Source organism: Telopea speciosissima, chromosome 2 (assembly GCF_018873765.1).
Source record: "Telopea speciosissima isolate NSW1024214 ecotype Mountain lineage chromosome 2, Tspe_v1, whole genome shotgun sequence".
Taxonomy (NCBI): Eukaryota; Viridiplantae; Streptophyta; class Magnoliopsida; order Proteales; family Proteaceae; genus Telopea; species Telopea speciosissima.
In genome coordinates, this window is record NC_057917.1 from 78,248,818 (window position 1) to 78,261,417 (window position 12,600).

The 12,600-nt window shown below is 38.3% G+C and overlaps 1 protein-coding gene across 5 annotated transcripts; it reads left to right on the plus strand.

The window, feature by feature from the left end:
- The first annotated feature begins 3,022 nt into the window (after positions 1-3,022).
- On the plus strand, positions 3,023-9,993 carry LOC122652848 (GDP-L-galactose phosphorylase 1-like). Of its 5 annotated transcripts, none has more exons than XM_043846723.1 (8): positions 3,023-3,120; positions 3,801-4,425; positions 6,395-6,516; positions 6,591-6,650; positions 6,756-6,962; positions 7,407-7,580; positions 8,344-8,598; positions 9,745-9,991. In XM_043846723.1, the coding sequence occupies exons 2-8, from the start codon at positions 4,332-4,334 to the stop codon at positions 9,934-9,936; spliced, it is 1,104 nt and encodes a 367-aa protein (XP_043702658.1). In that variant the 5' UTR covers positions 3,023-3,120; positions 3,801-4,331; the 3' UTR covers positions 9,937-9,991. The 5 variants fall into 5 exon arrangements, with proteins under 5 accessions (XP_043702658.1, XP_043702660.1, XP_043702661.1 ...); XM_043846725.1 differs by lacking the exon at positions 9,745-9,991 and adding an exon at positions 9,243-9,416; XM_043846726.1 differs by lacking the exon at positions 9,745-9,991 and adding an exon at positions 9,247-9,416.
- The last annotated feature ends 2,607 nt before the right edge of the window (positions 9,994-12,600 follow it).

Here is a 12,600-nt window from a genome sequence, read left to right on the forward strand (position 1 = left end):
TATGGATAGCACTCCCCGTTCTCAAATTGCAGTGTTGAGGATGGTATTTTGCTAATTTTGGGAAACAATTCATTGGAGAAACAGGGGAGAAAGATGATGGCTTTTTTGTTTTATTATTTTTAGTGGTAATGTTTGCATAAAAAGGGTTTTGGTGACTATGTACTGATGAAGGTACTTTCTTCTATTTATAAAATATTACATTGTCTTTTTATGAGCTTGGTTCTATAATTCTGGAGCACATTTTATGTGAATTTACCTTATTTACCTTTCCATTCAAGTGAATATAAGATATATTGAGGGACAATTGAAGAATTTGTAACCTGCTTGGTTACAAAGATTCTTGTTATAATATAATATTACATGTTTGTAAATTAGGGTTTTTGTTTTTTGTTTTCCTGATAACAAAAACTTATGTCGTTGTAGATTTTTATTTAGTTTTATATGATTATGTATACTACCCTTTGTTTTGTAGTGCATGCATAGGTGTATACTAACCTTTGTTTTTTATTTTGGTTTTTGTTTTGGGCTTTGTTTTATATATATTTAACAAAGCCCAAAGAATCCAAAGAGAGATCCCCATCCAAGGCCCACCTTCAAGGAGCTGCCCTACCAACATGAGTCAACCGGATTGGATGAATCCAGTTGAGTACTCTTAGGCTGCGTTTGGTATGCATTTTTGGAATGTATTTTAGGTTGGTTTTAGTAGTCTCAGATGATAAAAATTGACCTATAATGCATTCTAAGAATGCATACCAAACACATCCTTAGACTCCAAAAATCATGAGAAATCATAGGAGTAATGAGGACAGCTAACCCTCCTAAGCCCTTCTCCACAATAGGGCCTTCACTACTATTATCATATCTGATTAACACTCGTTGGGCCTTATGCTTAGGCTTGAAGGATCCTTGGCCCAAAACAGAAGAATGGTTGCGGCCTATGATCTGATGGGTAGGGAGCCTACAAGGCTCATGTCCCAAGGAGCTAGCAAGCCGGCCCAACATTAACTTTACATTGATAGCTCTCTTCGGAAGCCAAAGGAGAGATGGGCTTATCCTCTTTTTCTGGGCTCACCCCCTTTTCTAGGACTACCTCATGAAGAGTTTCTTCATTGGTTGAGCTCATGTTGGGGATCATTAATGAGTTTTTAAGCAACTGATGTTGCTTTCCCTTTTCTTTTCTTTTCTTTTTTTTTTAGAACAGGGAGGAGATTATATTAATAATAATAAGAGAAAAGAAGGATTACAGTCTGTAGTAGATTTTTCCTCTGGCATCGTCCCTCGCAAGAGAGATCAACTCATCGGGAAGATTGCTTGTACAAAACCGAAATCTCATTAGGAGCAAGGAGCAAGCCAGCCAAGAAGTCAACACAGGAAGATTGCTTCCCCTTTTCTTTTTCCCTTAATAAAAAGACCAAATAAATGGGAAGACTGGTTTAAACGGGTGGACAAGGGTGCCTCGCACCTTCTCTGGGCTGTAACATGATTCAATTCCGATCTCGCGATCCTGTCGATTCGAATGAGTCATAAATGTTGAATGGGGATCCTACACTCTAATCTAACGTAATTCTTTATTTCTTTTCTCCCAAGAGGAAGAGATTCCTCATGAGGACAAATCAATGTTCTCATAATGTGTGACCCATATACTAGGATCCAAATGGCTGGCACATTAGGTGGATAAATCTTTAAGAAAAGATCAATTACCTAGGTGGTTAAACCCTATCAAGTTACTTGCGATTCACCACATCATCTTTCCACACAACATAAACGAGGAAAATAGGGGTGCAAGTTTGGCCCTATTGGCCGAACCCACCTTGAGCCCAAACAAGGTATGGGCTGAGATATCTTGGCCCTAAGGGCGGGTTAGGGTCGGATCAGGTCAGGTCAGGGTTGAGGTATTGGGTTGAGCTGAACTGGCCCGGATCAAACTGGACTGGACCGACCATATTTTAAGTTATACTACAAAAAATATATTGATATAATATATATTATAAACTTTATAAATGCCACACACATTTTGTTATTTAATATATTATATATGAAGATAATAAGCGATATAAACATTTTATTATAGTTTTTCTTTACCTAAAATTGATAATTTTCTCCCCAACCCAATCCAGCCCATGTATCTCCTTTACCCCTCCCATGATCAAGACCAATCAGGTTCAGCCCGACCCAACCCGACCCTAAGGGCAGATTAGGATTGGATTTTTCAGGCCCCGAGTCAGGTCTAGGTCGGGCCTGGGCCAGCTGAGAGGACTATAGGTTAAGCTAGGATTTTATAGAGCCCAGCCCAACCTGACCATATTGCAACCCTAGAGACAATGCTGTCAAGAAATTCCTTTCTAGGCAAGCTGCCTCTAAAAACTTTCAAATATGGATCAATCAGGAATGGATCTAGAACACTCCAATCATCCATGATCCGAGCTACAGACTGTGAGAGTAGCTATTCCGCCCTAGACGCTCTCTAGTCCAATCTAAGGGTGTCACTTGAGAACCAAAATAACAATAATAAACCAAAATCAAAATTGAAATCGGTTGCTTAAAACCGAATCAAACTGAAATAATTTGGTTCGATTTTGATTCCAAAACATGAAATCTTTCTCAGTTTCGGTTCTAGGGTTGAAATCGTCCGAATTGAATTACCCATTTTCAAATCAAATAAATTTTATTTTTTTTTAATATTTTAATTAATGTCGATGATAAAATTTATTTCATTTTAATTTTTAGGAAAAAAATTTTGGTAAATTATGGCCAAAAAAAAAAATAAAAAAAAATAAAAATTACCGAAACACCTGAAAACTGAATCGAAACCAATGTCGATTCGGCTTTGGTTTGAAAACACATGCGCTTATTCAATTTTGGTTCAATTTCGATTTCCACACGTTGTATCTTGAATAGAACCAAAAAGCCGAACCGATTGAGACCCCTCGACTCCAGTCCACCTTGTCAGGCGACGCTCAGCTATCCAATTTTCACGCCAATTTATCTACAGAGATATCTCTACACGCGCCTATATATAAATACAACGCGTCTGAACGCAGGAAATATCAGTAACGCTTTGGACGAAAAACAGAAACAAAGAAGAGCGGAATCTATCAGAGCTCTGCGCAGATTCTTTTGGTATCTCTCGCTTTCCGCGTCTGGTTTGCATGAAACATGCTTATTTTTCTTCGTCCCTTCTATCAATTTGCTGTTTTTCTCCTTATTTTATTTTTTAATTTTGACTTGCTCATGGAATCGATCTTCTTACTCTAAATGGTTCTATCATTTGTTCTGTTGTTAATCTAATCTGAAGCTATTAATTGAAAAAAATTGTGGTTTTGTTCAGTCAGTCTGGAAATCATGGATCAATTGTGGGTAATTTTGTTATTTTATTATTATTATTATTGGTTATTTAATGATCTAAGGTGTTTGCGCTTTGAATTAGGTTACTTTTTTTTTGGGCGGGGGAATAAGTATTGTTCTGTTAGAATCTGAGGGAGTTGTTGTTTAGATTGAAATAGCTTTCTTTGGATTGGTAACTTTGAGCGAAAATGTTGAGTGATTTGAACAATTCTGGCAAAAGGAGTCATCTTGAAGCAACTGCAGCTCCCAATTTATGTACATTTCCCAGTTTTTATTTCTGATGGAAGCTACTTCAATATCCTAGTATTATCGATAGATATTCATTTTCTTTTGGCTTCTCTTATGAAGACAATGCCATTTGTAATAAGCTTCCTGAGTATTTGGCTGTAGCTTGGAAACTTTCTTGAATTTTTTCTTACACCAGTGATTTGATTTCTAATGTTATTGCGTTCCAGGATCTTCTTTGAGGAAATTTCGGTTTTTACCACCTGAGAACCAAGCTGTCAGGTTTCTGTATGTTCTGCTGAAGAAATTCCTTGCATGGAGAGATTTGAGTGCTTGTGATTGATTGAACTTCAATTGTTCCTTTAGAGAAACTTTAATTTCCTCATATATTTTATGTACTTGATTAGATTGACTAGAGGATTAGACACATTTTATTCTATTAGCTTCTGTGAATTCTTTGAAAATACTTCGGGAAGTCAGAAGAATCGCTGGTCCAATTAGGGCTGGCTTGATTGATTTCATCACGGCTCTAGGAAAAGGAACCCATGTTGACATTAGAAGGGGTAAAGAATGCTTGGAGGCTTGTCCTAAGTTCATGATTGCGTCCCCTTCTTTTCACGGTGGTCGTGGTGCCCTTCCTTCAGCTGGTGGGCATCCTGCAGATTTGACTTTCCTTGCTGGTGGAGGGTGCTGAAAATCCATCCGACGTTACATTTTCTTCAGCTCAACTATTGAAGGTTTATGGAAACTTAGTATTAAGCATGTTTACAGTAAAGCAGTTCGAAGAGGACTCCTGTATGTTGAAATATGATGCTGCTTCTGAGCACTCACAATGCCCTTGGATGCCTTTGCAAGGTTGGTCTGTGATTTTCCCTTTCTTAATTATCTGTAAATTCCATACAGTTTGTTTCTATATCTATTTGTTTGCATTCTGTTGAACTCCATGCATAAATACATCATCTTTCCAAATTTTTTTAGCATGTTGAAACAAACGTATAGTAGTTTCATCAGGTTTGTATCTGTAATAGTGCGTGACTCTTTTGACCAACATTCTTGTATAATACTTCATTTCAGTTTTGGACTAAATACAGCATGCAAGTTTCTCTGATTTTCATCAGTTGGCTAAATCAAACAGAAAAGAAAAGGTTAATACTTTTCTGGTGGTTACTTTTGCACATTTTCTGCTTGTGAGAACTTCTGGTAGAAATGCTAGTTATTTGCCTTGAGTCAGTTTATATACTAGGCAACCGCTTTTGCTAGAAATTGTCAAAAACTCAAAAGTCAAAAGATCTTATTGCATTTCCTTGATTTTTAATGAACAAGGGGTGCTGTAGTACTGAATTTGAATGATCATACAGTAGCCAAACAAGATCTTTTCGCAAAGAAAGAATTCCAGATTTGGGGAGATTATCAATAACAGAAAATCAGATAGTTGAATGATCCTATAACTCCAATCGAGTTCAGTATAAGGGTAGAGGAATAGTTGCTGGAAGTTGAACCCAATCGGGTGGTTAAATCGGCAGCTAATAAGGTAATCCTAGTACTAGTAGGAATAGGTGTAAAACAGTAATTTAACAATTAAAACAGAATTCAGGAACTAGGGTTTGTAATGGACAATCGATCCAATAATGTTAGACATAAACAGTAGCTTAAACATTAGAATTGATTCAGGTAGAAAGGTCTAAAAAGTAGCAATAATGCCGGGTAGGGACAGAATTAGGAAAACAGAAATGTCTCAAGATCCAACAGTCAGAACTAGGTCAAATTCAAATCGAGTTTACCATTAGGGTTCATGAACATGTGGTTAAAACTTAAGACGATCTAACTGCTGAATTGCTTAATCTAATAAAACATGGAGTATGTGATCTTCTAGAAGCAAGGATTGTAGTTGCAGAAAAATTCTCAGAACTGAACTTTCTTGTTGATGGCAGTGATTAAAGAAGAAGAATAATAAACCCAGTAGCACAATAGCAGCAAAACGAACATGAGCATAAGATGATCCACCCGGGCTCCCCTCCAGAAGGTGTCAATTGGATCAAACACTCCCTTTCGTTGATCACACACAAGGGATTTCTTGATCAAACACGAGATCTTCAATTGAGAAGAGAGCAACAAAAGCAGAAATTATTTATCAAATTCGTGTACAATGTTGACCTCCCTTACAAACTTATATTGAAGACTCAAAAACTGACGCCTACACTAAAATGGAAAGGCCTAACCCGATCCTTAACTAATAAGATAACCTAAATGACTAAGAGAGTGAAATAATAAAGGAAACAGACTCAAAACAGGACTGGACTTATAGAATCCTAATCCAGCTCAACTAAAACATTTAATAACAATTAAAATAAGGAAATAAAATCACCTAACTAATCCTGTGTGCCTAGCCTATACCCATATTATAGTCCCACTAAAGTGTCCCATTACAATAAAAACCCGAGGCCCAACACATACATAAACCCATCCCAAAGCTTATTTCCACTAAAATAAGTCCCTTTAGGTGATCTATCTGCATCAAGGGGATTGGGCACTTGTTTATTCACCGACCATTAGATTTTAATTCTTTACCATACTGTGGGTAAGCGTTTGTAAGTATATGGGAAGCAAAAACTATTTATTTACCAGCACACGGCCACATAACTTAAGAATTTAAAAATTATCAGGGGTATGTCTTAACTTATTTCAGTACTTAAAGACAAGATATTATTCTATTTGTAGATCAGATTTACAGCGACTCTTTTGATAGTGTAGTTGGTCCTTCTGAACTAGGCAAGTTATGTACCCATTTATTTCCTCCAACGTGAATATTTAGGGTTTTTGCCAGGTACCAAGATTCCTCTTTACTGGCTGGGTAGCCAGTCTGCTTTAGACAATGGTGCATGTGGACGGCTTTCATGCACTCCTACAGAAGAGCAAAGCCTTCTGGATTCTCTTTTTCTTGCTCAGGTATGCTAATAGTATTAACCTCTTATAAGAAATAGTTACAGATCCTGTTAGTGAACTTTTTATGTATTCTGCAGTGGGAAGATTGTGCCTGGAAAGGCTTTCTCAGATATGATGTTACCGCTTGTGAATTGAAGGTAAGTTTGCTTTAACTTATTACCTTTTTATGACTGGAGCCAGTCAGTCTTAGATTTTATGTTGTACAAAGGAATCAACTAATCAAGATTGAGATGCTTTTGCAGGTCATTGATGGCCGGAGAAAATTTGTTGGTCAATTGAATGAAGGATGGAATTTGAACAATTTTCTGAAGCAGAATCCTTTCACATTTCAATGCATGAAGAAGCACAGGGAGCTGCTACTCTTTGCTATTGCAAGTGTAGAAATAACAAACCCGGAGATTATTCATTCAGCCACAGTACCTGATGATGCTTCACTGGTTGTTGTTAATGTAAGATTATATTTGATTGAATGTAGCTGTTTACTTTTACGGCAATAAATTAGATGGCAAGGATGACCTGTACAATATTCCTACACGGATCACATGAGGTCAAAGTCCTCATGATTTAAGACACACAACCATCCAACCAGTAGGTCTTCTTCCGCCCCCACCTCTTTCTCTCTCTCTTTCCAGGTGTTCAAAGAATGCAACAAACTGGAAGATATAAACTTCCAACACCTCTGTGTTAATTTTTGGACCTGTAAATTTCTAGTTGAGTCACATTGAACTTTAGTCTTGATAATTACATGTTAGTAATATGTGCAGAGAGTCTTGCATTGTTCACTGATTACCTTATACAATGTTTACCCTGTGGATCCATTCTTGTTCTCTAATAAAAAATTATAGTGGCTATGGCCCAATTAATGCTCCAATTTCTTTATCTGATTTTTCAAGGCAAATCCTGTTGAATATGGCCATGTTTTCCTGGTACCACATGGCTTGAACAGTCTCTCTCAGTTGATGGATGCCAGAGCATTAGAAATGGTTACACGGGTTGCTGTTGAGATAAATAACTGCTCTTTCCGTGTGTTCTATGACTACTCAAGTGCTAATCATCCATATTTTCAGGTAGTAAACACGGTGACTCTAATCTCTCTCTCTCTCTTTATGCCATAATCAATAAAGTTAGTATGTGTTTCTTAAATCTTATATAACTTGAAGGTTATGCATGTGATTAGTTTTTTACACTCATGACTTTTATCTTATTATCTGCTATTTTGTTTTTCCAATCAATAGCAGAGAAAAAATATATAATCTATAACAGCCTGTGCATACATGAAAGTCTGTATAGGTAAAAAATAAAAAAAGAACTGGATTTAGCCCTATATTTGGATATTTGTGGTCAAGTTAAATGAGCTCCATGCATGAACTTGGTACCAATAGAAATGAAATGTTATAGTTGATAAGAGTTGGCCATCGATGTGGAGATAGTAGAATCTCAAGGACCTTCAAAGTGAACCACCCAATTACCACTGAGGAGTCCTCTAAAGGAGACCTTGCGGAGAGGCTGTTTCCCAACTCGAACCCACAACCACTTGGTTGCAATGGAGCAACCTTACGGTTGTGCCGAGGTCCACCCTCACATGAAACCTGGTAGTTGGAATATTGGATTCTGCAGAGGCATTCTGATTGCTCTCTCTCTCTTAAATTTTTTTTGTTATAAATAGAAATTCAAGTTTTACTCCCTTACATTTGACAGGAAGTTCATGCACTTGATTGTTTCAGCATGAAAGCAAGTGCTTAATTCAGTTCATTTCTTGTGATAAATAGAGTTTAACTATGTGTTGCTTTTAGTAGCTCTACTGACAATCATTTTCATTCATTAATGTAGGCTTGCTACTTTGCAAACCCTTTACCTGTGGAACTCATGCCAGTTGTGACAATACATGGTCGCCAAAAATTAGAGGGTTTACATATCTATGAGGTCAAAGATTACCCGGTGAAGGCTTTCTTGTTCATTGGCAATGGGAACTTGAAAATGCTGATTGAGGTAGTTGCACAGATATGCTCCTGGTTACAGGACCAGAAGGTCCCATATAGTCTGCTGATATCTGATTGCGGCACAAAGATGTATTTGTTTCCACAGGTAAATCGGCTTAGTCTCTATTAACTTACCAATGCGTTGTCCTTGTCACAACTTGATCTTGCAACTTGGATTAAGATGTCTGAATTTTGCTAAACTACAGTCTACAAATGCTGAACAAGTCGATGAGAATTACAACGACATGGTCTGAAAAGGCTTGGAAGCATGCCAGGTTTCAAGTTGTCTAGGGATCAATTCTGATTTCCCCCCACAATTTACCAAACTACAACTGGCTTGCTTTCTTACCTAGTACTCTAGGAAGCCAAGAAGTATTTTTTTATTTAGATGCTGGTGCTGTATGTTTAAACCATGATAGTCACAGGTGCCTGACAATACTTTAGAATTATGGAATTCATTTTCATTTTTTGGGTATAACCCGTGTCCCTTTCTCTTTGTGATAATAAAGTTGATCGAAATCGGAAGTGTTCCTAGGCGCATCTTATTTTAGTAAGGCACTGCAGTAGTAGTGTGGGACTGGCAGTGCTCATTGTCCATATACTTGGGGTAGCTTTTTCTTTGATCAATGGTTGGTGATGTGTATCGTTGTATTACTACTATGCACAGCCATGTGGTACTTCTTTGTGGAGATGATCTCTCACCTATCTAGGTTTTTTGTCTTCCAACAAATTTTTTGGCATTTTTATTAGGCAGATAGGAAGCAACACTTGTTTGTGGATAGGGAAGGCAATTGCGGGCCCTTGATTTCTCTGACTTGGCCAAAGCTGAACCATTGAATGGAAACAGGCAATGTGTTGGTCATGTGTCAAATTTGGGGCCGTAGGTCCATCGTATACACCTCCATCCCCCAATTTTATTGCTCATTTTCCTCGCTTTTTTCTTTTCTTTTCTTTTTGTCCAAAATTATTTAATGAATAGTGGCTTTTAACAAAAAAAAAAATTCAATTTATTTGGACATGTGGCACTCTGTTTGAGCTGAAACTTGACATGACCAAGGGAGGATGGTTCCAACCTCTTGGGTCACAACCGACTTGTCACATGGCAGATATTGCTAATTTGTTGTGATGAGATGCAGCACCTACAGTGATGCGTCCGTACATCCTTTTGTTATTTGTTTCCCTAAACTTGATTCAAAGTCATGGTGGCATACAAGGAGAATGTAACAAATGGGTTTGGATGAATGTATTGCAGCAATTGGTGGTGGCTTGCAGCCTTTCTGCTTGGGAATGTGGGGGATACATTGTGTTCAAGGATAAGTTTGAGTTTGATCAAGCTACTGAGGAGGCTGTGCTGGAGCGTTTGGGTGCTTTCTCACTCGATGATGAATGCTTCAGTGTAGTCAAGCAGCTTTGCTGCAGTGTGGCAAGCAAGCTTGTTACTTGAATGGGGCCTACCCCATCTGCTCTCAGATGCAAGTTTCAGACTTTGTTTGAGGTCAGTTGATGTATTTTGGTGTTAATAATTTCATTTCCTGATTTTGCAAGACTTCTTTTTTTTCTTTTAAATGAGAACTTGTGTACTATTGCTTGTACCTGAAAGCTCAAAAGATTTCTTCTGTGCTGTAAAATTTTAGATTATTTGGGTTTATGCTCAATTCTACTTGAATGTGTTATCTGTTTAATATTCCAATTCAGTTTCCAATTGGCTCTTAAATCATTTTTAGGGTAATCTCTGAGGTAGGATGGACTGCTCATTCACAATAATGGTGAGTACTTGTGACACCCAGATGAGCCAGTTCCACTGTATGGTTTTCATCTTTGCGTTAAATTTGTGTTCAAATTGTATTTTCCAAAGCTAAAGCAGCTACACTCTTGGAAGGGAGTAACAAATAGGGAATGCTTAAGTTCCAGCGTATCAGATGGGATAAATAGCTGTTACAAAAAATCTTAAAATTAACACATCTAGTGTGTCTTATCTTCATTCCGTTGCCAAAGGATTCCTTCATCTCATCGCATGATAGACAACATCAACTTAAACAACATGGCAGCCTATGATTTGTCAAACAAACTCATATGCCAACAGGCATATAATAAGGGATCCAGTTATGCCACAAGGAATGATAAATGTGGCAATTCATCATCAAATTCAAACAGTTTCCCATTCATTTATGTCTATGCACCCAAGTATTTCAGTGTTTTGTTTTGCCACTTGGCAAACTTCATTTGTTCTAAAACTTGACATGTGATGAATGCACAATTTTTTCCTGCAAACCGTTTCAGCCATGCCCATTTTATCACAGATAAATGGCTCAATAGCATGTTTAAGGTCCATTTAGCCCGATTAAAGACCGGTACTTGACCCACCATTTACAATGCCTAAGAAGACCGGTTACTTAAATGGGCCTATCATGGTGCGGGGTCCAAAAAGTGGGAGCCACAGAAACTGGCCCGGACCGACCGGTTGATGCCCCTATCCTACTGGTCCATGGTAAATGACAGTCACGTTTCATGTAACATCAACCACTTGGGCATAAAGCCATAAACCCTAATTAATATAATGGAGTGAGAGAGGATGAATAGGAGAGTTTTTAAGAGTTCATGGGGAGGGGAGAGAAAAGCCAACGAGCTAGCCTCCCCACCCACGATATAATATATGGGATAAAGTTCTCTGCATTGGGGGTATACGACGCGCCCAAATACATAGGGTGGGTGAAATGACCGACTTGCCACCCTTGAATGACCAAAACCCCGCCCCATGTATTTGGGCGCAGCCTGTGCGCCCAGATGCTATATATATAGGAAACTAAAATTAAAGGGCAAGAGATCTTGGTCATGTAACCCTTGCACTAGCACGAGGCCAATGAGAGTGCACACAGGAGCACGACATAGATAGATTTTTTTAATATTATTTTACAGTGGGTATGGTGGTAAATTTGCGCACTCTTGTGTCTAGGCGCAGGAACCATGTCACCAGGCAATGTTCTTTTTCCCACAATTAAAATACTCTTTATTTCTTTCTTATAACTTTTAAAGTATCATGCAACTCCTCGGGTTAGGATTAGTTCTCGTGAGATCAGGTACTCCCACATTCAGGTGGAGGCGGATACTTCAAAGATTATCAGTTTTATCAATTCCCCTCTCTGGCCCCCCCATCCACATATGCATGATTGCGATATGTTTATTTGAGAAGTAGTTTTTTGTTCGGTAATGTGGCCTATGCCAACACTCCTATGTGTCTATCTCTCTCCTCCTCAAAACAAGGGGGCTTAAGTGTATTTTAGGCTATACTCTCGGACAGAGTTCTTTTTCCCTTTTTATTTTTAGGGAAAAGATTCTCTAAACCGCCAATGTACCCTACGCTTTTTTCTATAAATTTTATTATTGGGAAAGAGTTTTCTATCCAAGAGTGTGGTCCCTAGCCAATTTGGGGGGGGGCAGTGGGAACATGCGCAGAAGCATCAATAGAGGCGGGATTTTCGTTTTTCGTGGGTGACAGGGCGGTCATTCACTCCATCTTGTGTCTGGATGTAGGGGCCACAATTCCAGATAAGCTCCATTTGCCTTTTATTGTTTTTCACTCTCCTTATTAATGAAACTGTCTATTGCTCCCTCATTGGCATGCCCAAAGGCAAAAAGAACCCTAGCCCTTATTTTTAAGCCCATGTGGACTAGATCCCTACTCATTTTCCTCTTAGCCCAGTGCTTTGGCGAATTGGTGCCCATATTGTTTTAGGCACTACGCCTTTTGTAAAATATGATTTGGGTTAAAATCGGACCATGGCTCGGGTTCAGCAGCATTATAGATAAGGATGTAAACGGATCAGATTTGGCTCGGATAGTGCTATATCTACATCCGCATCCGATTAGCTATTGGACAGATTTGGATAGTGCTAAACGGATACGGACATGGATACGGATTAGATATTTTATCCGTTTACATGTAAATATAGTTTTACGGATAGCTATAGCCTAGCCGTATCCGTATCTGTTTAGCTTTCGAATGGATTCGGATAGTACTAAATGGATACGGACATAGATACGGAAACGGATTTCGGCTATTCATTTACATCCGTGATTATATATCCAAAATTTACTAAAAAAATGCATA